This window comes from Notothenia rossii (genome assembly GCF_949606895.1).
Source record: "Notothenia rossii genome assembly, chromosome: 8".
Taxonomy (NCBI): Eukaryota; Metazoa; Chordata; class Actinopteri; order Perciformes; family Nototheniidae; genus Notothenia; species Notothenia rossii.
The window spans coordinates 43069311-43095789 of record NC_136906.1 but is presented as its reverse complement, the minus strand read 5'-3'; the positions used below and the strand labels follow the sequence as shown (position 1 = coordinate 43095789).

Genomic DNA, 26479 nt, shown 5'->3' with positions numbered 1-26479 from the left:
TCGCACTGAATTAAAAAAAAGTGAGTGAGGGACTGCAATATAAGAGGGAAAGAAAGAGATACTTTAAAATTGTTCAATTGTTATGATGTGTAAAGACTGATATTGTTCTATAATCGTCTGAAACTGTTAAGTCATGATGTGAAATGGTTAACAAAGAAAAAGGGAAACTCAAGCTGCTGCTACACTTTATTTTTTTTATCTAAAATTAAACACTTTTAAGATGCACATATTTTCAAAAGCTATTTTATTTATTTTCTCTATTTTATTTTTAAATGCAGCCCGAGAGGAACATTACACATATCCACAGTATTTTACTGTATATCTGTATAGTTCAATGATAATTGACAATAAATATTGTTGTTTATGAATTGTACTTTCTTTATTTGATTGACAGTCAGATGTTGATTACATGCAGACGTTGATAAAGCTGCAGGCTACTTCAATATATACCACACTAATTCATAAAGCAAGTTAGACATTTTGATGTTCCGGACCTTTGCATGGGGAGATTTTCTCTAACTGGACCTCGTTGCATTTTAGTTGAATACCCCTGGTCTACATGTATTGTTTGTGTTTTATCTGTTGTAACTTTGTTCATGCTGCCTTTCTTGACCAGGTCGCTCTTGCAAAAGAGATTTGAATCTCAACGAGACTTTTACGTGGTTAGATAAAGGATAAATAAAGGATACTGTATATATGAGGTCTCTGACTAATTGCGTGTGTGTGTGTGTGTGTGTGTGTGTGTGTGTGTTTGCGTGCGTGCGTGTGTGTGTGTGCGTGTGTGTGTAGGCAGGAACGTGCATCACTCACCTGCGTTTGAGATGCGTCTTCCTCTCTCCCAGTCCTGCTGCTCCTGCTGCTCCTGCTGCTGCTCCTGCTGCTCCTGCTGCTCCTGCTGCTCCTGCTGCTCCTGCTGCTCCTGCTCCTCCTGCTGTTCCTGCTGCTCCTGCTGCTCCTGCTGCTCCCTCTCCGCCTGAGCCTCCCGCTCTGCTTCAAAATCCTGACGTTCACGTTCCTGACGTTCACGTTCCTTTTTCTCGCGCTCCAGGCGCTCCCTGTCTTGGCGCTCCCTCTCTCCTCGCTCCCTCTCTCCTCGCTCCCTCTCTTGGCGCTCCCTCTCTTGGCGCTCCAGCTCCTGATGCTCTCGTTCGATCTCCTTCTGCCTTTGCGACTCCTGAAGCTGCCTGGAGGAGGAGAGGAGAAAGACGAGATAACTAATTAAGGGAAATAAATCTATTTATTATTATATATACTTAGACTAGTGTATACTTTGTGGTTGTGTGAGGTGAGTTTGAGAAAAGGCTTCTATGCTGTCATTATATCAGTTCAAGCTATTCCGGGCACATTCAAATACAAAGTGAGGACTGCCTGTGGTTATAATCTCCTTCTGCTGCAAACTGCAAACCAAAGACAAATAAATCAAATAAGAGGCAAAAATTAAAAATTATATGGGGTCTTCCTGTAGGTCTTCTATGTAAAGTGCAGATGCAGCTTCAGTCAGCAGGGGTCAGCAGAAGGCAGCAGTGTGTTAGCTGTGTGATAGAGAACCATGCTGATGATAGAATTATACTGGTCTCTGTAGGGAAACTGCTGTAAGAGCTATTTCAAATAAGAAAAGGGCATGAACGAGAATAACACAGCTTCTGTATATAACAGAGACACAGGATGTGTGCGCCATACTCTCATTACCAGGTAGAAGTGTCTTGTATGACAGTAAAGGAAGACAATCTGTCAATTTAGAAATTCAGGCTTTGTTTTAGGCCACCCAAGGTGTCATTGAGCAAGGCATGGCAGCCCCACCGCTCTGACACCTCTCCACTACACTAATGCTGTTTGTGCATGTGTGTATTTCAAGCCTATGTGATACAGAACAATAAAGTGAAGTTTGTCTTCTTCTTAATACAATAAAAAGAGCCAGTAATCTAATAATCGGGGCGGTTTTGGCGCAGTGGTTAGAGCGCAGTGGTTAGAGCGTTGGTCATCAGATCAAGGGGTGAACTCCAGTTCGAATCCCGCCTCGGCCGCCACTGCGTCAGGCCGTTGGGTCCTTGGGCAAGACACTTTACCCGCATTTGCTCCTGTGGGTAATGTCCACAGTAATTACTCTTACACTCTTACATCTCACATGTGTAATGTGTATTTAAAGTGTGTAAAGCGCTTTGAGCACCTGTAAAAGCGCTCTAATAAAAAAATGTAATCCATTATTATTATTATTATTATTATTATTAATATGTTACGATGATTCTTTGTCTATGGGCCCTCTTTTGCACACAATCACTCGCTTGTAACTATTGCAGTGTTGGGTTACATTGTGACTGAATATAGGGAAAATAGATAGCATCAAAGCTAGTGACCCGGCTGCAGAGCTTCACAGGATTATCCTGACCAATAAGATGCAAGGGAGAAGTTAAGGAGATTTTAGAATATATCTTTATGTCTGCTACACCTCCATCTCATTGACTCCCATGTCCCTCCAATAAAAGAGGGAAGTTATCATGATCATTTGTGGCAGTAGTCTTCATCTTGCCCGTTTCTATGCCAGGATGGCTAAACTGCCATCAGCGTTTCAAATCTGCTGCACTTTAACGACCAGCTGTGTTGGCAGATTGATTTATTAAGAACTAAGAGGATTATTATCCCACCAAAGATCACACGTACACATACACAGTGTGTAGTAGTAGTTTACAAAATATGTTCCAACTCTCTCTTATTGAGGGCTGGTAACCAGTTTCATTGTGTTTATTTTCATGAAATAATTCATCAGTAAATACATAAAAAAGTATAAAATATATTAATATTTGATAGATTTGTCAAATATTTATTATGATATATATATATATATTCAGAATTTGCTCTGGATATATGTTTCCTGTCATTTCATTGTACAAAAGATGGAGAGGCTTAATTTCAAACCATAATGTTTGTAGGGTTATTAAATTAGTAAATTAATCCCCTGACTTTGGGTACAACAGGATACTAACAAAATGTTCATTGTTGGTGAACAATGACTGTTAAAATGTCTCCAAAGGGTGCACAGAGTGATTAGGAACAGGTGAATGAGTTTAATGTTCAGGTAACACTTTATGGTAAGGGTACATGAATCATCATGAATTCATGCATGACTTGATGCAGGAACAATACCTTAATTAATGCATCAACTAAGGTATCTCAATCATCATGACTTCTGAGTTATTAATGATGTTCATGTCTTCTTCATATAGATCTGCAGTTAAGGTGTCAGGCCAAACAACTGACCAGTCACAGCAATTCCAAGTGTTGTAATGATGATGAACTAAGCATGACTTTGTCATGACTTCATGTTTGTGCCCCTTCAAATAAAGCGGTGACCCTGTCTGTCGGTCACAGTAGTGGATGCATTCTGTTGAATTCAAAGTGTTGTCATCATGATTAACTACAAATCAATAATTTGGCAGCTTAGGGGAAACCAAACTGAGAAACTTTTGAAAGAACATCTTGCAGTTATAGAATGGACTTACTGGCTTGGAAACAGGCATAAGAAAGGACCTCTCGTCGTTTACTGAAAGACATTCGGGTCATGTTTCCCTGAACAACCAAGAGCTCACTGACTTCAGATATGAAGAAGATGGACGTTTCAAGATAGCCCCTGTCCGTGCCTCACATCTATTATCATTACATATGAGTCAGGAGGTTTTTTCTGAATGATAAATCCCTGATGATCTATACGCAAGTCATTTCAGTGCATTTGATCTGTTGTGGTCAAGTTCAAATCACAAATAATTCAACAATATAAACATGGTATGATTTACTATTAACTTACTTTTGCCATGTATATTGTGTCTTTGTCGAATATTTATATTGCTTTCTCATGTGACATGATATGTGAAAATGTGATCTTGCTGGCTTTGGATTATAAATTAAAGTGTGTTAATATGAGTTATCTTAAATGGTTTATGAGCTTTAAGATAATACTGTTTGATACTTCAAAAAAAATCCTAACTAAATAATTGATAATTGAAATTATGTCCAAAATGATGATCTAATTTGCATTTGTAATATTGCCAAATACATGATGCCGAAATAGACATAAGGGCTGACTTTATTTGAGGGATCACAAAGATGATTGATGCATGAGCACCAAATGGTTAATAAGGTGATTTCACATAGGCCATTAATCACATGTTATTTATCAGTGCAAACGACGGAACAGGTCACCACTTTATTTGAAGGGGCACAAACATGATGAAGTCATGACAAAGTCATGCTTAGTTAATCAAGATTACAACACTTGGAATTGCTGTGACTGGTCAGTTTTTTGGCCTGACACTTTAACTGCAGATCTATATGAAGAAGACATGAACATCATTAATAACTCAGAAGTCATGATGATTGAGGTACCTTATATTAGTTGATGCACTAATTAAGGTATTGTTCCTGCATTAAGTCATGCATGAGATACCATTAATACCTGTACATTACTGATAGTTCATGAAGTACTACATGAGTACTACATGAATGAATTCATGCATTAAGTCATGATGATTCATGTACCCTTACCATAAAGTGTTACCAATGTTCACAACCTAAAGGTGTGTGGAGACTACCAAGTGACAGTGTACAAACAGTAGTGTGTGGATAGAGTAAACTTCTGTGTCAGGAAAACACAACGTTGCTACTGGGAAGTACTCAGAGTGTGTATGAGCAAAGCAGATCCCTCCAGCTGGGCCAGGGAGCGCTAACATGCCAACTTTATCCTGAGAGTCATTAGACTCCAGTCCGTTGTCTCGTTCTTTGGAGATGGCTGTACTTTCTCAGTCTGTCCTCAGTTAGTTTGCACTGGCATTGATGAATGATTTATAACTCTGTGGCTTTTAAAAATCTTGACTGTTGGCCAAATGTTGTGTTAGAAAGACAATAAAGTTGTAAACTAGTTTAAATAGGATTGTAACACCTGAACAGTGCACATGGACATGTGATACATGTGTTGGAGTCCACTGTTATTACCTTTCACACCCAATATTGAAAATAATATTCCTTTGTTTTCTTTTTTAAATAACAATTCCAGAACCGATTATGTGAAAAAATAAGGATGGTCAGGGGACAGTGTTTGATGTATTTGTCACTTCCACATGTCTCCATATTCCCTTCCTGTGACAGGAGGAGCTAGCACAGATTTGCCCTCTCTGCCTGGCATTAGTGTTCCAGGATTCACTGCTGTGAAAAGCCTCACAGTTCAGCTGCCGTCTTACTGGCCTCGTGACAAGAGTTGCCAAGGAAACTGTTGCTGAGGGAGCGTGGGCGGGCGCATGGGCTGAATCCCCGCACAAATATAGACATATGTGCACATGCAAAAAGATTGCTTTCCTCTTTGAATCCACAAGGATGCAAGACAGGATGCTAATAAAGTGACGCTAGGGGTCTTAGTAACACTAAAGGATGGAAGACCGACCGTAACAGTTTCTATACAGCTTTATGTTTCCTTTTGCCTTATGAAATCGTCAAGCCAATCCACCATATTGGTTTTAGATATTTCTGTGAGTGTGTGCGTAAATATCTGCAGATATCAAAATGTGTTACTGACAAGGTGCCATCCAGAGCAGCTGCTGGTGTTTTCAACAGCTAACACACATTTATTACATTTCTCCACCATCCTCACTTTGATATAAGTCCATGCATCTCTCTCTCTCTCTCTCTCTCTCTCTCTCTCTCTCTCTCTCTCTCTCTCTCTCTCTCTCTCTCTCTCTCTCTCTCTCTCTCTCTCTCTCTCTCTCTCGAGATTTTCCACACACACACACACACACACACACACACACACACACACACACACACACACACACACACACACACACACACTACACTCTCTGTAATGGGGTTTCGCACAGGGTCACATGACAGCAGAAAAGATCTTACTGTCTTACGGTCGTGCACCTCTTCTTTAATTCCCCTTTCTTGTCACTGAGACAGAGATGGATGAAAAAGAGTGGAGCCGGCTGGTGTGATTGATGGGGGGCTGTAAATATTCCCTGAATGAGTGAGTGGAGTCCTGACGGCTGACGGAAGCCTGCAGGAGCACCTGTTCACAAACTGTGCTACCCTCACATCACAAACACCAGCTGCAATAAGAGGCTGCCCTATAAATAGCTGTGTGTGTGTGTGTGTGTGTGTGTGTGTGTGTGTGTGTGTGTGTGTGTGTGTGTGTGTGTGTGTGTGTGTGTGTGTGTGTGTGTGTGTGTGTGTGTGTGTGTGTGTGTGTGTGTGTGTGGTGTGTGTGTGTGTCTTCTGACAGAGAGCTTCTTATCCCAATACTTTACAAGCCCTGAACACATCACTACAATATGTTGATCTGTGTTTGATAAATTCCATTACTTTGTGTATGCTGTACACACTTGACATTCATTACATTACAATGTAGTGAACATCAGCTGCCCTGCATCTGAGCTCATGGAACTGAGACTAAAGTTAGATGTGTGTGTGTGTGTGTGTGTGTGTGTGTGTGTGTGTGTGTGTGTGTGAGATAGTGTGTAGACCTAATCATTTCCAATAAATCCTTTAACAGCTTCTAGACCTGAGCCAAGAGCTGTCCAACATTACTACACCATGTGTATGCATGTGTGGTGTGTTTCTAGCTGCACACAGCCTCACTACTACCTGAGAGAGAGAGAGTGGCCTTGTGTGGGGAAGGAACACACCAAGTGAATGCAAGTGTGTGTATGTGTGTATTCCATTAGTTATATATTTTAGTAGTAGTCAGTTAGTGTTTGGCATTACCTTCTCTGCAGGTCCATCTCCTCACAAGAGGGGCCATTCTGAACCTGGGGGCCCTGCCGGGGACAGGTGGGGCCTGCAGGGGGTGACACAGAGACATCCTCAACATGACAGTCACACGCAACTCCTCCTCTACCATTTCAAGGAAGGAGACTCGTCATATCATACAACTTTTAAACACAGTTTATAGTTAGCATTTAATAAAGGCTCCGTCACACAGATGTGCTGAAGGATTTATTTTATAAGGTGCAACACATACAGTGGGGCAAAAAAGTATTTAGTCAGCCACCAATTGTGCAAGTTCTCCCACTTAAAAAGATAAGAGAGGCCTGTAATTTTACTCCTAGGTATACCTCAAATATGAGAGACAAAATGAGAAAAAAAATCACATTGTCTGATTTTTAAAGACTTTATTTGCAAATGATGGTGGAAAATAAGTATTTGGTCAATAACAAAAGTTCATCTCAATACTTTGTTATATACCCTTTGTTGGCAATGACAGAGGTCAAACGTTTTCTGTAAGTCTTCACAAGGTTTTCACACACTGTTGCTGGTATTTTGGTCCATTCCTCCATGCAGATCTCCTCTAGAGCAGTGATGTTTTGGGGCTGTCGCTGGGAAACACAGACTTTCAACTCCCTCCAAAGATTTTCTATGGGGTTGAGATCTGGAGACTGGCTAGGCCACTCCAGGACCTTGAAATGCTTCTTACGAAGCCACTCCTTCGTTGCCCGGGCGGTGTGTTTGGGATCATTGTCATGCTGAAAGACCCAGCCACGTTTCATCTTCAATGCCCTTGCTGATGGAAGGAGGTTGTCACTCAAAATCTCACGATACATTCTTTCCTTTACACGGATCAGTCGTACTGGTCCCTTTGCAGAAAAACAGCCCCAAAGCATGATGTTTCCACCCCCATGTTTCACAGTAGGTATGGTGTTCTTTGGATGCAACTCAGCATTCTTTCTCGTCCAAACAGGTCTAGTTGAGTTTTTACCAAAAAGTTCTACTTTGGTTTCATCTGACCATATGACATTCTCCCGATCCTCTTCTGGATCATCTAAATCGAGATCGAGGGAGATTATCAGTGGTCTTGTATGTCTTCCATTTTCTAATAATTGCTCCCACAGTTGATTTCTTCAAACTAAGCTGCTTACCTATTGCAGAATCAGTCTTCCCAGCCTGGTGTAGGTCTACAATGTTGTGTCTGGTGTCCTTTGACAGCTCTTTGGTCTTGGCCATAGTGGAGCTTGGAGTTTGACTGTTTGAGGTGGTGGACAGGTGTCTTTAATACTGATAATGAGTTCAAACAGGTGCCATTAATACAGTTAACAAGTGGAGGACAGAGGAGGCTCTTAAAGAAGAAGTTACAGGTCTGTGAGAGCCAGAAATCTTGTTTGTTTGTAGGTGACCAAATACTTATTTTCCACCATAATTTGCAAATAAATTCTTTAAAAATCAGACAATGTGATTTTCCAGATTTTTTTCTTCTCATTTTGTCTCTCATAGTTGAGGTATACCTAGGATGAAAATTACAGGCCTCTCTCATCTTTTTAAGTGGGAGAACTTTCACAATTGGTGGCTGACTAAATACTTTTTTGCCCCACTGTGTGTTATTGATTGAGCTATTGATTGGATTATATATTGTATATCCCACTTGTGTTTCTGATGGAGACCAAAGAGGAACACACACTTTTTACACACTTTGAATCCAATACACACTATGCTGTATATAAACAGTATGTACACATATATATATGTATATATATATATATTTTTGCTTATATATCATTCAAAACCCCTCTGTTTGTCTCTGAGGGGATGATAAATGGACATGCTGAACATATACACGTAGAAACCCTGAACTTATATATATATACAGTGGGGCAAAAAAGTATTTAGTCAGCCACCAATTGTGCAAGTTCTCCCACTTAAAAATATGAGAGAGGCCTGTAATTTTCATCCTAGGTATAACTCAAATATGAGAGACAAAATGAGAAAAAAAATCACATTGTCTGATTTTTAAAGACTTTATTTGCAAATGATGGTGGAAAATAAGTATTTGGTCAATAACAAAAGTTCATCTCAATACTTTGTTATATACCCTTTGTTGGCAATGACAGAGGTCAAACGTTTTCTGTAAGTCTTCACAAGGTTTTCACACACTGTTGCTGGTATTTTGGTCCATTCCTCCATGCAGATCTCCTCTAGAGCAGTGATGTTTTGGGGCTGTCGCTGGGAAACACAGACTTTCAACTCCCTCCAAAGATTTTCTATGGGGTTGAGATCTGGAGACTGGCTAGGCCACTCCAGGACCTTGAAATGCTTCTTACGAAGCCACTCCTTCGTTGCCCGGGCGGTGTGTTTGGGATCATTGTCATGCTGAAAGATCCAGCCACGTTTCATCTTCAATGCCCTAGCTCAGGCCTATTCAACTGGCGGCCCGCGGGCCAGATGCGGCCCAGAACCAACTCCCGAGTGGCCCAGCCTCCCGTAGCCAAATTCCTACACTAGTAGGCTACAGACCATGGACGCAACACTCCGCGTTGCATAGAAACCACCAAACCACAACGCAGCACGTTTTTTGAAAGTGGATCTAGTGGTGCTAGTAACGGTGGTCCTATGATAGCAACTCTAAAACATACTCTCTCAACTCTGAAGCGTAAACAGAGACAAAACGGTCATTGATCTTGTGGATCAGATCCAAGTCAAGCTGGACCTTTTCGCGACCGACTTCAGCACGCGTCGGATGCTTCCTTTTCCGACGCTCCCTAAACACATCACATCTCCGGCAAATCACGGATGTGATGACAGATTTCATTGCGAGTTTGAAAGAGAACTTTGCCGGTCGATTGGATGGACTTGCTCTGCCCACAGAGGTGATAGGCTTTGCCAGAGACCCCTTCACTGTTGCAATAGAGGGGGACGTATCAACCAGAGCAAAGGAAGTGGTCCCCTGCATCGACAAGGGGAAATATACACTGGAACTTATTGACATGCTGCGCACTAACGGGCCAGCGAAGTTTTGGAGTGATGTCAAAAAACAGCAGTTCCCTAACGTTCAGAAAGTAGCGATCTGTGTGCCCAGTATGTTTGGATCAACATACACATGTGAATCAAGCTTTTCACACATGAACTCAATCAAAAGTAGCACTTGCTGCTCCCTGACTGACAGCACTCTTCACCAATGTCTTAGGATTGCATTTGACATCCTATGAGCCAAAAATCACTGCTCTTGTTCAAAACAAAAAATCTCCATTCTCCCATTGAGAAAGTCAGCGATGACAAATCACAAATGAGGTGATAGTAAGCACCTAGTTTACTATAGTAGACGTGTAGTGTAGTATTCATTCATATAGTTACCCGTATCCCTTGTTATGGGTTTGTGCACTGAAGGGTTTGACAGTTCTTTCTGTATTCATTTAAATGCACTTTGTAATGTGTCTGGGTCAAATGTGACCAAAACGTATGATTTTTTTGTTATTACTTGAAAAGTGAAAAATAGTATTGCTACAGTACTACCTCTTTGTGTTGCATTGGAGCTCTTTAGCTGTTTTCTTTGTATGTGAGGACATTTATTAAGACTGCTATTATTGTATTCAGTAAATGCACTTTGTGATGTGCCTGGTTCAAAAAACATAACCTGAATATTTGACTTCTAAAGCAATCAAATGTAATGCTACAACTGTGCACTTTTTTTCAGATTCTGTTAAATTAATGCTAATGCTAATGCTTTTATGCTTTTATGCATTTTTTTAACGTACCTTTGTTAGATGAACAATGAATAAAAATTGCATGTTTTTCATCGCAGTAATATGTGTCGGTTTAAAATGTGTCAGTACCCGCTTTTTACAGGCCGCTGCATGTCTGGCCCAGCTGAATTTTGTAGTTATAAAATCTGGCCCAACTGAATGTGTAGTTGAATAGCCCTGCCCTAGCTGATGGAAGGAGGTTGTCACTCAAAATCTCACGATACATGGCCCCATTCATTCTTTCCTTTACACGGATCAGTCGTCCTGGTCCCTTTGCAGAAAAACATCCCCAAAGCATGATGTTTCCACCCCCATGTTTCACAGTAGGTATGGTGTTCTTTGGATGCAACTCAGCATTCTTTCTCCTCCAAACAGGTCTAGTTGATTTTTTACCAAAATGTTTTCTATTTTGGTTTCATCTGACCATATGACATTCTCCCAATCCTCTTCTGGATCATCTAAATGCTCTCTAGCAAACTTCAGACAGGCCTGGACATGTACTGGCTTAAGCAGGGGGACACGTCTGGCACTGCAGGATTTGAGTCCCTGGCGCCGTAGTGTGTTACTGATGATAGCCTTTGTTACTTTGGTCCCAGCTCTCTGCAGGTCATTGACTAGGACCCCCCGTGTGGTTCTGGGATTTTTGCTCACCATTCTTGTGATCATTTTAACCCCACGGGGTGAGATCTTGCGTGGAGCCCCAGATCGAGGGAGATTATCAGTGGTCTTGTATGTCTTCCATTTTCTAATAATTGCTCCCACAGTTGATTTCTTCACACCAAGCTGCTTACCTATTGCAGATTCAGTCTTCCCAGCCTGGTGCAGGTCTACAATTTTGTTTCTGGTGTCCTTTGACAGCTCTTTGGTCTTGGCCATAGTGGAGTTTGGAGTGTGACTGTTTGAGGTTGTGGACAGGTGTCTTTTACACTGATAATGAGTTCAAACAGGTGCCATTAATACAGTTAACAAGTGGAGGACAGAGGAGGCTCTTAAAGAAGAAGTTACAGGTCTGTGAGAGCCGGAAATCTTGTTTGTTTGTAGGTGACCAAATACTTATTTTCCGCCATAATTTGCAAATAAATTATTTAAAGATCAGACAATGTGATTTTCTGGATTTTTTTTCCTCATTTTGTCTCTCATAGTTGAGGTATACCAAGGATGAAAATTACAGGCCTCTCATCTTTTTAAGTGGGAGAACTTGCACAATTGGTGGCTGACTAAATACTTTTTTGCCCCACTGTATATATGTATGTTTATATATATATATACATATATATATATATATATATATATATATACATACATATATATATATACATATGTATGTATATGTGTATGAAGAAAAGACAAAGTAAAAGCCCAGTGGTCAGGATGAGATAAATGGACAGCTCATTGTCCTTTGTCATGCCCAGCCTGAGAGACAGCCTGTCCTCCATCAGAGGTCAGAAGTTCAGGGTTTTTACATGTATATGTTCAACATGTCCATTTATCATCCCCTCAGAGACAAATAGAGGGGTTTTGAATGATATATAAGCAAAAGCATGTAACAGTACACACTCAGAGCTAAATGAGGCACACTGTCTCCACTCTGTCAAATCTAACCTTGCTCTGTGACACATGTCCACGTCCAGCTTTATTTAGAGCAACCGATGAGGCATAGACACTGAGCTTGTGATGTCATTGTCAAAACATCTATAGCAACATCTGATTGGCTACAGCCCAGCTGAGCAGAGGTGGTGACACTTCAGATTCAGAACTCCTTCTTTTGTCAGGCAGCGGGGTCATTGATTGGGTTACAGCTGCAACGGTACAGTGCAGATAAAAAGCAAAAGGAAAAAGGTTGTCTCAACAGCGTATGCAAACAAATTATAATAATTCCAAATGCTTTATTTCATGAATGGTAAACAACTGCCACAGCAGCAGGATCAACGTCTATTTATGTATATTTATAGAGATGGAAGATCAGAAAGCGAGCTGAAAAAAGACTTGAATGGAGAGAACAGTCCAGTTTCAAAGCCCCAGATGGTTCTCCACAACACCAGAGATATGTTTACTGCTGAGCTACAGCAGCACGTAGAGTCTCTCACACCAGTCTCTCACTGAGCATACGGCTGAGGCAGATAGGAATATGTAAAGGCAAACAACTCGATAGCAACACACTTTCAACAGCAATAGCCTGAGGTGGAAGAAGTACTCCAATGTTTTACTTAAGTCAAAGTAGCAATACTACCCTATTAATACATTTTTTTATTTTATAAACCAAGATTATGAAATAATCGGTTTTTATTTTTGCCCTGAGTTTTTTCTGCCCCTGTTTCAGGTTGAGAGTTTGATTGCTTAAAGTACATTCTTATCTTAACTCGCATTGGGTCCAGTGTGAACACAGCTGTTCAGTCCGTTTCTGTGTCTACATGTTGGGGATTATTTTGGGGCTCGGGGGAGTCAGAAGGTCTCGAAGAGCAGTAGGATCTTCTGCCATCATCACTTCCTATAGATGACTGCTGGACATTCAATTCCAACACACTGCCAGTTGAAATATCTCAGAGACATGGACCGTGTCAAAGCAGTAGGATCATGTGACCTGCAAACATGTACTTATTATAGTTTCAGATCTGCCCGGCAACAAGTGGGCCAGCCTGTGAGATGGCAGTAAGCGGCTTAGGTAAACACTTGGATATTCAAGGGGGAGGACTCATATTGAGACTGTGAGGTTGAGGGGGGGGGGAGAGACAAAGTACTCTGTTTAACCAAAGATGCAGGTAAAGTTACAATTATTGGTGATTGAATCACCTCATGAGGCCGCAGATAGTCAATATATGTGAGGATCTAAAAACAAATTAATGGAACACATATTTCAAAAGATATTGAAAGTCTGTTGATGACAAGAGATTACAGCATTCCACTATAGTTCTTCAAATCTTTAATCCCCTTAAATTTATTATTATTTCAGCCAATATTTTGGCACTCCATAACTTCAGCTTATTTTCAGCTACAGAAACCATTCAAATATTAAACTATTCAGCCTTTTCAGCAAATGATGGGAAACTTTCAATTCTTTCAAAATATGTTATACTTTTTAAAATATTCAGCTTTTTAAAGTCTTTTTTTAACATGGAAGTTATTGCAATGCATTTGAGCTGTAACACACACACACACACACACACACACACACACACACACACACACACACACACACACACACACACACACACACACGCACACACACACACACACACACACACACACACACACACACACACACACACACACACACACACACACACACACACACACACACACACACACACACACACACACTCTCACACAGACACTCTCTCTCTCTCTCACACACAGACACTCTCTCTCTCACACACAGACACACACACACTCTCTCTCTCTCTCTCAGACACAGACACACACACTCTCTCTCTCACACAGACACACACCGATGATGATGATGAATGATCAAGAGAGAAGAGAGAGAGGGCGATAAAGAGCAGAGAGTGTGATAGAAGAGTGAGAGGGTGATCAAGAGAAGAGAGAGAGTAATGTAACCTCCTAATGTATTGTATAACTCCTATATGAAAATGTTCAAAAAGTTCCCCATCTTCACATGTGTGCTAACAGTCCAGCCGTGAAGACATCTACGGGACAGTTTTGAGATTTTTTTCAAATGCTGTTGCCATGGCAACACAATGCTCACCATGAAACACGGTTTTCTCATAACTTCAGTGAAAATGCTCGAAATGGCCCAAAACTTCACAGGTTTGGTAACGATGCAGCCATCAACACATCTAAGCGTATTATAGGGTGTCATCAAATGCCGTTGCCATGGCGACAGATAATTCACCATCAAGTTAGTTCAAACGTTTGCAGTTCAAATATTCTGCTGTTTTCCCAAGCCTTTTTACTTTCTTTTCTCTTCTTAATACAAATTCATTCACTACTACGTACTTACACCTGATATTGAACTCATTCAGCCTATTTTCAGCTGCAGAAACCATTTAACTATTACATTATTCAGCTATTTCAGGACATCAAGGCTATACATGTTGTTGTTTATACCTTTTTTTAAACCTTTTCTTTTAAATATTAAGCTTTTTCTGCATTTTTTTGGCTAAAAGCAGCTACCATTCAGCTAATAACATATTCAGCTTTTTCTGCATTTTCAGCTAAATTCAGCCATAAATGTTCACAGTTTACAGCAGGCCTATTCAACTGGCGGCCCGCGGGCCAGATGCGGCCCAGAACCAACTCCCGAGTGGCCCAGCCTCCCGTAGCCAAATTCCTACACTAGTAGGCTACAGACCATGGACGCAACACTCCGCGTTGCATAGAAACCACCAAACCACAACGCAGCACGTGTTTTGAAAGTGGATCTAGTGGTGCTAGTAACGGTGGTCCTATGATAGCAACTCTAAAACATACTCTCTCAACTCTGAAGCGTAAACAGAGACAAAATGGTCATTGATCTTGTGGATCAGATCCAAGTCAAGCTGGACCTTTTCGCGACCGACTTCAGCACGCGTCGGATGCTTCCTTTTCCGACGCTTCCTAAACACATCACATCTCCGGCAAATCACGGATGTGATGACAGATTTCATTGCGAGTTTGAAAGAGAACTTTGCCGGTCGATTGGATGGACTTGCTCTGCCCACAGAGGTGATAGGCTTTGCCAGAGACCCCTTCACTGTTGCTATAGAGGGGGACGTATCAACCAGAGCAAAGGAAGTGGTCCCCTGCATCGACAAGGGGAAATATACACTGGAACTTATTGACATGCTGCGCACTAACGGGCCAGCGAAGTTTTGGAGTGATGTCAAAAAACAGCAGTTCCCTAACGTTCAGAAAGTAGCGATCTGTGTGCTCAGTATGTTTGGATCAACATACACATGTGAATCAAGCTTTTCACACATGAACTCAATCAAAATTAGCACTCGCTGCTCCCTGACTGACAGCACTCTTCACCAATGTCTTAGGATTGCATTTGACATCCTATGAGCCAAAAATCACTGCTCTTGTTCAAAACAAAAAATCTCCATTCTCCCATTGAGAAAGTCAGCGATGACAAATCACAAATGAGGTGATAGTAAGCACCTAGTTTACTATAGTAGACGTGTAGTGTAGTATTCATTCATATAGTTACCCGTATCCCTTGTTATGGGTTTGTGCACTGAAGGGTTTGACAGTTCTTTCTGTATTCATTTAAATGCACTTTGTAATGTGTCTGGGTCAAATGTGACCAAAACGTATGATTTTTTTGTTATTACTTGAAAAGTGAAAAAATAGTATTGCTACAGTACTACCTCTTTGTGTTGCATTGGAGCTCTTTAGCTGTTTTCTTTGTATGTGAGGACATTTATTAAGACTGCTATTATTGTATTCAGTAAATGCACTTTGTGATGTGCCTGGTTCAAAAAACATAACCTGAATATTTGACTTCTAAAGCAAACAAATGTAATGCTACAACTGTGCACTTTTTTTCAGATTCTGTTAAATTAATGCTAATTTGTTGTGTTTTTATGCATTTTTGTAATGTACCTTTGTTAGATGAACAATGAATAAAAATTGCATGTTTTTCATCGCAGTAATATGTGTCGGTTTAAAATGTGTCACTACCCGCTTTTTACAGGCCGCTGCATGTCTGGCCCAGCTGAATTTTGTAGTTATAAAATCTGGCCCAACTGAATGTGTAGTTGAATAGCCCTGGTTTACAGCATTCGCACACATTTTCTGCAGGAAATGCATTTTCTAGTTACAATCACCAACTCAAACAGTACAAAATGAAATAGAGGAGGGGTCAGCAAACCCTGGCACACGTGCCACCATTGGCACGTGGCACCGTAACCAGTGGCACACTAGGAATAAGTGGAATAAGTGTGCAAAATATTTAAATTGTATTTTCGGATCCTGAGCGCGTCGCCCCGTTACCTGCAGAAGGAAGCCATGCACGCAACGTAGCCCCGCTCTCTTTAACTCCAGGCTACTTTCTGCTTCTGATCACATTTTTTTTTATAATGCCACTTCATATATCAAATGGTTTGCCGACCCCTGTAGTAGAGGAACACACCACCAAAAAAGGCTTTATGATGCACTCAAGGACTCAAGCGGACATCACTTGTCTTTTCTCACTCGTTGCAACTTTATTATGAACCAAAAACTCTGTCACAGTTCCCTCAACCACCGAGGAAGAAACGCTCTTCCTCACCTTAGGCCCTCAGGCGGAGCCTTGTGGCGAAAACAGGCAACTACATGCACCAACTAACTCCGCTTCAACAGTAAACATAACATGCAAACATTCATACGTAGTTGGCACAAAGACACTAGACAAATAAACATCGTGAACTATATCGTCACATTTAGTTATTGAGGTACAAAGCACAACCATGTTTTTTTATTACTTTAATACGTCTAGTTTATGAAATGGATGGTTGTATAAAAATATTGTAAGGCAAAATTATTTGTTTTGGTTAATGTTTGGAACTTTCCCATAACCGAACATAGTGAAAATGTGGGCTCCTCTGAAGGGGGCCGTGTTGGCCTTATCCTATGTATCTCTGGAATTAATTATCAGAATGTCGCCAAATGTGGCCTAAATGTTCACAGAGAGGTATGTAAAGCAAAGATTATATCAATACCTTTTACCATCTTCGTAATATTAACACTTTAACACACATAAATCATAGACGGAAATGGAATGGGACATTTAAAATGCAAAAGGTACAGTATGTTTATGCTTTTCTGTCCAAAGAGTCCAATCACCCAAAAGTGTCATTTATATGTACCAGAGACTCGTATCTTTTAATAAAAATCGTTTCTTTACTATTCACTTCACCCTCTGCTATCACCAGCCTCTAACCAACACACTCTCACTCCATAATCGTCCAGGAGCGACGTTTGGTCAGGGTCCCGTGGCGTGCAGTTGTGACGCTCCTAGGCTCCTTCAGCTTCATAAAGGGACGCAAATAGCTTTCAACTGATTGCAATGTATTCCCATCTGCGGCAGGATTTGACACTCATGGAAGCACGGCATTCGTTTGTGTCGGCTGCCCTTAAGAGGCAATGTGAGCGTCCATTCCCATTGGATAACGGAGAATTGTACACCTTTAAGTAAGTATTCCCCTTACTGTCGATTGATTTTACAGTGATATCTGCACTACTCATCGACTAAAAAACACCAGATTATCCTTGTTAATTATACAACATTGATTGGTTTAAATTGTGTGCAATGCTTTTGTATTTTTCCCCTTCGATTCGGAGAAACAAATATTTTTTCGGAGTAAAGGATGGCAGATGACACTACCCAGAATCCCCTTCTATCGTTTTAGGACTACACCATGTGCTCTGTTTGACAAGCCCCGTGATTAGTTCTCAAGCTCTGTGATTGGTTGAGCTCCAACTGCATTCCATTCATTCCAATGGCTGGCGTCTATGTCACGTGATCTTCAAATGTATCCCTGCAGAAAAAAAGAACATGGCCGAACATCGTTTTATTCTCGGTGGAAAATGCCTATTTTAAAGTTAGTTTGGCCATTAAAATGCGTTTTGATGTCATTTGATGCGAGAAATATGAGTTGTTATTTCAGATTATGTGTGCAGTGGATGTACATGATCTTTAGTTTGCCAGTTATTACGAAGATTACTTCAGGAAATTGTGTCCATACAACGTTTTCATTGTTACCAAGGTGGTTGCTAGGGACGCTGCTATCGATATTATTTATGTTATGTTGTGTAACTGTTTAATGGTGTTATCTTTATTGCTACCCCCTTCCCCGTCAATGTATAGTGTTGGTCCACAGCGCAAACGTATTAGTTTAACAAAATCCGCATCTAAAATTGTGGCATAGATACGTTATTTTCCCCTGTGCAATTCTAGTCTCACATCTCACATCACATCTTCATCAACAAATACCGGAAACAGACCAAAAACATTTTTTAAAAATAAAATAATACTTTATTCCGAGTTTGCTTGCTTTTCTCTTTGAAAGTCAACACATGACGGCATTGTAATACACGGTTTGGCTGCATTAAATATTACATATCTGCCGTAGTTCTCTATTTATAGAGCCCTGATGAGAAGACTTCTAGACAAACAGGAACAACTGCCGCCAACACTGAAAACGTGACGTGGATCATAAATATATCAGCAATTAAACAACATCTTACATTTCTTTTCACACAATACGTCTCCTCGCACTATCAACACTAATTCGGCTGACTTTTATATTTGATCCAACTGGTAGATAGGCTGTATTTACGCCATAACGGTGCACAGCTGATATAAAGGGACACCTAGTGGTTAAAGCACCTTATTGAATTTCATTATTTTAATTATTAGATATTAATAGGATCCCTATAAAGTATGTTCATTACTTGTTATTCTCTACTCATAGTTAATTAAAGACTGCATATAATGAATATTTTGCACATCCCTTTCAAGATTTCAAGATTTTCTAAGGTTTATTGACATATCATATTCACAACTATGGTGTAGTTATGCAATGAATTAAAAACTTGGGTCGCAGGTTCCTCAATAGTGCATTACAAGACATCTATCAATATTTGTTCATACCTCCAGCAATGTTAACTATGTTGAAGCACTTATTTTAACTGATATTATACATATATTATACTCTTATAAGATGTATGTAGATATTTCATCTACGGCCTTGTCAGGTATTGAACAATCAATAAATAAAGAACACAGAATTATTAAATATAAAACACAGAATTTGTGTGATTATACTAAATGATTTACAAATAAACACCACCGCATATTTACCACTGTTACACATGCTGATGTAACGCAAATGTTTCCAACTTGAGAATAATAAAGTATATCTTATCTTAAGATGATCGATGGCTACTGCCATATTTGCAACATTTTGCCTCTGAACCTTGACATGTTTCAGGCTTATCAATTAACAACAGGAGGGGTCACAGACACAAGACCAGCTGTTAAATAAAGCTCTTCTGACCTTAGCTGGCATGTGGGTATATATATTAATGCTGCCCATTATGGGCACAAGCCATTTTCACCCATTTCTTAATTATGTTTTAAATGTCAGTGTTTCCTATCCCCTAAACCTCCACGGATGTACACAGTTTAATACTGGCAACTTCTTATTATGGGAAATACGAATACGTCTTTTAAAACTACAACTCCCAGTAGAGACGTGCCATAGATAGAGAACATGTTGCGAAACACATTAGCCAGCATGTGTAGTTCTGGGGACGGGGTGGGGGAGGCGGGGACGGGGTGGACACGTTCAAATCCAGTTTTGGACAGTCTGCCGTGGTTCCATTCCATTTCAAGTGCTGTTCGACGCTCGGCGTAACCCTCGGAGCACACTCTCAAATCACGGAGCTTGAGGACTATCACGGGGTTTGTCAAGCGAAGCGGAGAGAATACTTACTTCCGGGTGTAATATTCTCTAAAGCAAATGAGCCGCTCCGACCCTCGGTCCTGATGGACTCCAACTTGTGTTTATTAATCAAACAAATAAATAAACACAAGGATAATGATGTGTTATTGTTGAGTAAATGGAGAATTGCACAGGGGAAAATAAGGTATCTACAATTTTAGATGCAGATTTAGTTAAACTAATACGTTTGCGCTGTGGACCAACACTATACATTGGGAAGGGAGTAGCAATAAAGATAACACCATTAAACAGTTACACAACATAACAGAAATAATATCGATAGCAGCGTCCCTAGCAACCACCTTGGTAACAATGAAAACGTTGTATGGACACAATTTCCTGAAGTAATCTTCATAATAACTAGCAAACTAAAGATCATGTACATCCACTGCACACATAATCTGAAATAACAACTCATATTTCTCGCATCAAATGACATCAAAACGCATTTTAATGGCCAAACTAACTTTAAAATAGGCATTTTCCACCGAGAATAAAACGAAGTTCGGCCATGTTTTTTTTTTCTGCAGGGAGAAATTTGAAGATCACGTGACATAGACGCCAAACCATTGGAATGAATGGAATGCACATGGTGTAGTCCTAAACGATAGCTGGGGATTCTGGGTAGTGGTAGTGTCTGCCATCCTTTACTCCGAAAAAATATTTGTTTCTCCGAATCGAAGGGGGAAAATACAAAAGCATTGCACACAATTTAAACCAATCAATGTTGTGTAATTAACAAGGATACTCTGGTGTTTTGTAGTCAATGAGTAGTGCAGATATCACTGTAAAATCAATCGACAGTAAGGGGAATACTTACTTCCGGGTGTACAATTCTCTGTTATCCAATGGGAATGGACGCTCACGTTGCCTTTAAGGGCAGCCGACACAAACGAATGCCGTGCTTCCATGAGCGTCAAATCCCGCCGCAGATGGGAATACATTGCAATCAGTTGAAAGCTATTTATGAAGCTGAAGGAGCCTAGGAGCGTCACAACTGCACGCCACGGGACCCTGACCAAGCGTCGCTCCTGGACGATCATAGATTGAGATTGTGTTGCTCTAACAGCTAACCAGTGCAGCCAAAATGGCCGTCAGAATGAGACCCTGAGGGTGTACCTGTGTGAAGGGAAGGACACAAAGCATAGATTAAGAGATCAAAAAATACTATATACCTACATATTATATATAATAATGTTTTTTATTATAATCATTATTATATATATGCTTTATATATCAAACGTTTCCATTCCAAACACAGTTTTTGTCTGTATTTTACATAATCTTTGAATAACACAGTTGATACTGGAGATGCTGTGATCCCATGAGCTAACAGGTCTCTTGGCATAATATTTGCACATGATTTAAAGGTGTCCTATCATGCAAAATGCACTTTTGTATGTCTTTTATACATACTGTACATATGTGTCTCCGGTGTGTCAGGGAACTCACAAAGTGTCAGAAAACACAACCCTCTCTCTTTTCATATACCCAAATCTCTAAAAAGCGGGGAACAACGGAGCTGATCAGTGATATGAAGATGACATCTAGCCTTCTATTTATTATTCAAATGTTCCTTAAATGTACCTAGTTGTTGCATAAGATGCCAAAATAAAATGATATTCTTCACAATATTCTATCTCTCTAATAATGACACATCAAGAATCAAATAGGAATTTCCCCCAATGTGAAACCAAAAGTTGCATCCACAGCTCTTCATTTCAGTGTCTTTGAGGGCCTCCTTCACATGTCCAAGGTTAAGGACAAGCACAGCCATGACTTGACACATCATTTTCACATGATTTAACAAGAACAATCTAAGATTAATAATGAATAAATAATCAATGAATCATAACATTATAAAGAGTATATTTATACACTGGGCCCTACTGGGGCCCTATTGCAAAAAAAAAGAATTAAAGGAACACTTTGAAAACACATCAGATCTGAATGGGAAAATAAATGATGCTGGATATCTACTGATTTTGACTGGGTAATGTGTAAGGAACAAAATAATGCCAGATCATTTGATGGAACTTAAAATGATCAACCTACAGATGGCTGAATTCAATGACACCCCTAAAATCAAAGTTGAAAAATGATGCGGCAGGCTAGTCCATTTTGCTGAAATTTCATTCCAGCAACTCAAAATGGTACTCAGTGCTGTGTATTATCCCCACTATGCTCCTATGAGATGACGGATGGTGTTGTGGGGTATCGCCTCCCAGAACTTGACCAGGGCATCACTGAACTCCTGGACAGTCTGAGGTGCAACCTGGTAGGCATCGGACGGACCGAAACATAATATCCCAGAGGTGTTCTATTGGAATTAGGTCATGCGAGCGTGGGGTACAGTCAATTGTGTCAATTCCTTCATCCTCCTGGAACTGCCTGCATACTCTCGCAACATGAGGCTGTGCATTGTAGTGCACCAGGAGGAACCCAGGACTCACTGCACCAGCGTAGGGTCTGAGAATGGGTCCAAGGATTTCATCTCGATACCTAATGGCAGTCAGGGTGCTGTTATCTAGCCAGTAGATGCCTGTGCGTCCCTCCATAGATATGCCTCCCCAGACCATCACTAAACCACAACCAAAGCGGTCATATTAAACAATGGTACAGGCCATTCACACCAGTGGCCTGCTGGATGTCATTTTGTAGGGCTCTGGCAGTGCTCATCCTGTTCCTCTTGGCACAGAAGAGCAAATACCAGTCCTGCTGATGGGTTGAGGACCTTCTACGGCCCTGTCCAGCTCTCCTAGAGTACCTGCCTGTCTCCTGGAATCTCTTCCATGCGCTTCAGACTGTGCTGGGAGACACAGCAAACCTTAGGGCAATGTCACATATTTATGTGCCATCCTGGAGGAGTAAGACTGCCTTTGTAACCTCTGAAGGGTCCAGGTACCTGACACTAGCCAAATGCAAAACTAGTGAGAAACAGTCAGAAAAGAAGAGAAGGGAAACAATTTCAGTGGCCTCCACCTGGAAAACCATTCCTGTTTTGGGGGTCGTCTCATTGTTGCCCCTCTTGTGCACCGGTACATGTACATGTCATTTCATTAACACCAAAGCAGCATCAACTGATTAACAACCCTATCTTCTACTTAACTGACCAGAACAATGTCCCAGAAGTTGAATTTACTTAATGCTTTTCTCTGATTAAAAAGTGTTCCTTTAATTTTTTCTAACAGTTTATTTGTATATGCTTGATATAAGCAATTGTTTTTATTCCAATCAAATCAGTCATATAAAGATGACAGCCTTATTCCAAAATTCAAGATTAACCAGGTTCTCCAGAGAATACAATGAATTGAGTGATATTCTTCAGACTTTCCGTTGTCCTTCGTCATGACACATCATGAAACTACAAACAGTATTTTATTTGATCATTTAAGCCAGTTGTATATTTTTAACTCTTATTGTTAGAAAGGTCATAGCACAAAATGTTTGACCTTATGCATACATACGTACTTATGCATTCTCTATTGGCCCCTTGTCCACATCCACAGCTATTCTGCTACCTTCACGGGCACTCCTCACATGACCAGAGAAAGTCTTTGATAAAGTTAAAGCACAAACTGATAATTTGAGTCATTTGGAAATCCATGTTCATAATCCAGAGAGTTTGTAGATGTTCTAAGGGACAATACAGACACAAGGAGTCTGACAGCACAGCTCCACCAACAGAAACATGTGTTTCAGGTCTCCCTTGAAAAAGAGATCTATGATCTCAATGGGACCAGTCTGGTTAAATAAAGGTTTGAAATGAAATGAAATGTAGTCTGGACTAAGAACCATCTCTTCCAAATTAACCTTCTATGCACGGTTTGAAATCAACAATGGCTTAGGATGCACCGAAGGCCAAGGGAAACCGGCCTACTTATACTAGCCAGAGCAGATGTGTTCCAGTGTTAATTTCATCAACGAAAACTATGACGAAAAATGTTCGTCAACGACCTTTTTTAAGACGAGACGATGACGAGCTAAAAACAGATTCTTGATAACGAAAACTTTGACGAAATATATTTTTAGTTTTCGTTGACGATACGAGACGGGACTAAGGTGTTAATGGTGGACTATCGGACATTCAAAATGCAGGGTATTTCCCCCCAATTGTCCGTCTTGTCTGTCAAAATGCATCTTACGTTTCTAACTTGCAATATCATTATTTCCGCTCTCTTCACTCCAGAAGAGCGATCTCCCTGTGTCTCTCAGTGAGAGAGAGGGGGCGGGGCACACAGAGATCTGCCGGGGACGGAGCGTTCAGAAGTATAGAGACACTCTACAAGGCTCGATGTGGACAAAGCTCGTTTGTCATTAGTGTTTTCCCGTTAGCGCGGTTACACAAGTAGAGTAGTCTGTCCAAACAGCCGGCCAAAAGGCGTCCTATTCAGTCAGAGAAATGCACAATTTTCGACTTCCTTAACTCGTAGCTCTGTTGCCCCAATTACGAGTAACGTTATCACATCAGGTGTGCAGATGTGGGAGAAGTACTGAGATCTTGTAGTTAAGTAAAAAAATACCTCAAGTAAAAGTAAGATTATCAAAATATAGTGAAAGTCATTGTGCGGATTGGTCCATTTCAGAATAATATATATGATATGTTTTATAATGATTGATCATGAAAGTGTTCTGAAAGCTGGTAAAGGTGCAGCTAGTTTGAATGACTTTGTATACTGCAGGGTAATGTGAATTTACTCCAGGTGGAACTAAAGTCTGATTCAACACTTGATTATATTTCACATCATTCATCCACATCTGTAAAGTAACTAAAGGTATTAAATACATGCGGTGGAGTAGAAGTACACCATTTACCTATGAACTGTAGTGGAGTAGAAGTACACAGTAGAAAAAACATTTAAATACTCCAGTAAAGTACAAGTACCTCAACATTTTACTCAAGTACAGTACAATATTTTTAACATAATTATTTATACAGTATTTCATTTATTTCACATTTAAATAAAGCAATTAATTCGGTTAACAATTTGCTAGTTTTTCCCTTTAAGAAATAACAAAAAGTAAATACAAGAATACCGTTAAAGTACCGGATTGATAAGCAGTATCGATAAGACTAGTAGTACCGTAGAAAACCTTAACGATACCCATCCCTAGATATTACACAAGTAAAGTGTTTAGAGAGTGAAATGTTGCTTTACGAATTTCAACACTTGATGCTGTCACATTGATTCCAATGTCAGAAACCTGTATTTGCCTAACTGAATTGGTTTGAAGAGAGAAAACATTTTGACTAAAAGTTGACTAAAATGTAATTTTTCATCGACTAAAAGTAGACTAAAAACTTTTGAGTTTTCGTAGACTGAAACTAGACTAAAACGTTTTGAGTTTTCGTAGACTAAAACTAGACTAAAACGTTTTGAGTTTTCGTCGACTAAAACTAGACTAAAACTATGAAGAATAGAAATGACTAAAATGTGACTAAAACTAATAACCATTTTCGTCTAAAGACTAAGACTAAATCAAAAACAGCAGCCAAAATTAACACTGATGTGTTCAGATGTTTCAAAAGGGTTTCTACACAAGGCACCTGGACCTGATGGCATCACTGACCGAGGTGTGTGCAGAACATCTGGCAGTTTCAGTCTGTAGTCCCCACATTTTCAAGAAGTCCACCACTCTCTGCCTGAATGACCACTGCTCAGAAGCACTCACCTCCACCATTATGGAGTGCTTTAGTTGGTTGATCAAACTTTTATTACCTCCACCCTCACTGACCTATCCACTTCGGTGTGTTAAGTCGCCCTGCCTGCTACCACATTGACCAAAGCCCTCCGAGCTTGCCATCAGGCTCAGAGACCTTGCACACACCTCCCTCTGTGATTGGACCCTGACAGCCCACATCCTCCACCTTAACCATCAACACCGGAGCCCCTCAGGGCTGCCTGCTCAGCCCTCTCCTTTACTCTATGTTCACACACGACTGCATGGCCACACACAGCTCCAACACATTGACAAGTTTGCTGATGACAAGATGTCATCCACCGGGGCACCAATGGCAATGAGACTGCCAAGAAAGAGGAGATCAGAGGCTTGACATCTTGGTGCCGTGACAACAACCTTCATCTCAACGTCAGCAAAACCAAGGAGCTTGATTGAGGACAGTGAGCTACAAGGAAAAGGATGCTCTACCATCAACCTCAATGGGACTACAAGGGAGAGGTACAGCAGCTTCAGGTCGCTCTGGGTTCACTTTAGTCAAGACCTGACCTGGTCTCCCCACACAGACACGATTAAGTTAGCAAGACCAAGGCTCCTGTTCCACTGCAGGGTGAGAATGTTCAACAGTTGTTGTACATACTACAATCCAAACAATCCAAAATGCTGATAAAAAGGCGATCAAGATAAGACAAACCTCCAACACCAGACACGCAATCACACAATCGTGCAGCTTTTAATTTGAATTGCATGATGTGCCGCAAAGGTAGCAGAATAGCTGTGGATGTGGGTAGGGGCCCATAGAGCATGCATATGTACAAGGTAAAGAGGTGTTGCAGTGCTACAAACCTTAGATAGAAAAAAAAGTGGCTAAGCTTGCTGAAT

At 40.5% G+C, this 26479-nt stretch overlaps 1 protein-coding gene across 4 annotated transcripts in view; it reads right to left on the bottom strand.

The window, feature by feature from the left end:
- enah (ENAH actin regulator) overlaps nucleotides 1–26479 on the bottom strand; it is a 229006-nt gene that overhangs the window by 76514 nt on the left and 126013 nt on the right. For all 4 annotated transcript variants that reach the window (XM_079642349.1, XM_079642348.1, XM_079642350.1 and 1 more), the window contains exons 4-5: nucleotides 6748–6820; nucleotides 811–1184 (exon numbers count right to left, since the gene is read on the bottom strand). In XM_079642349.1, coding sequence (XP_079498475.1) covers nucleotides 811–1184; nucleotides 6748–6820 — 447 coding nt within the window. The remainder of the gene's footprint in view (nucleotides 1–810; nucleotides 1185–6747; nucleotides 6821–26479) is intronic.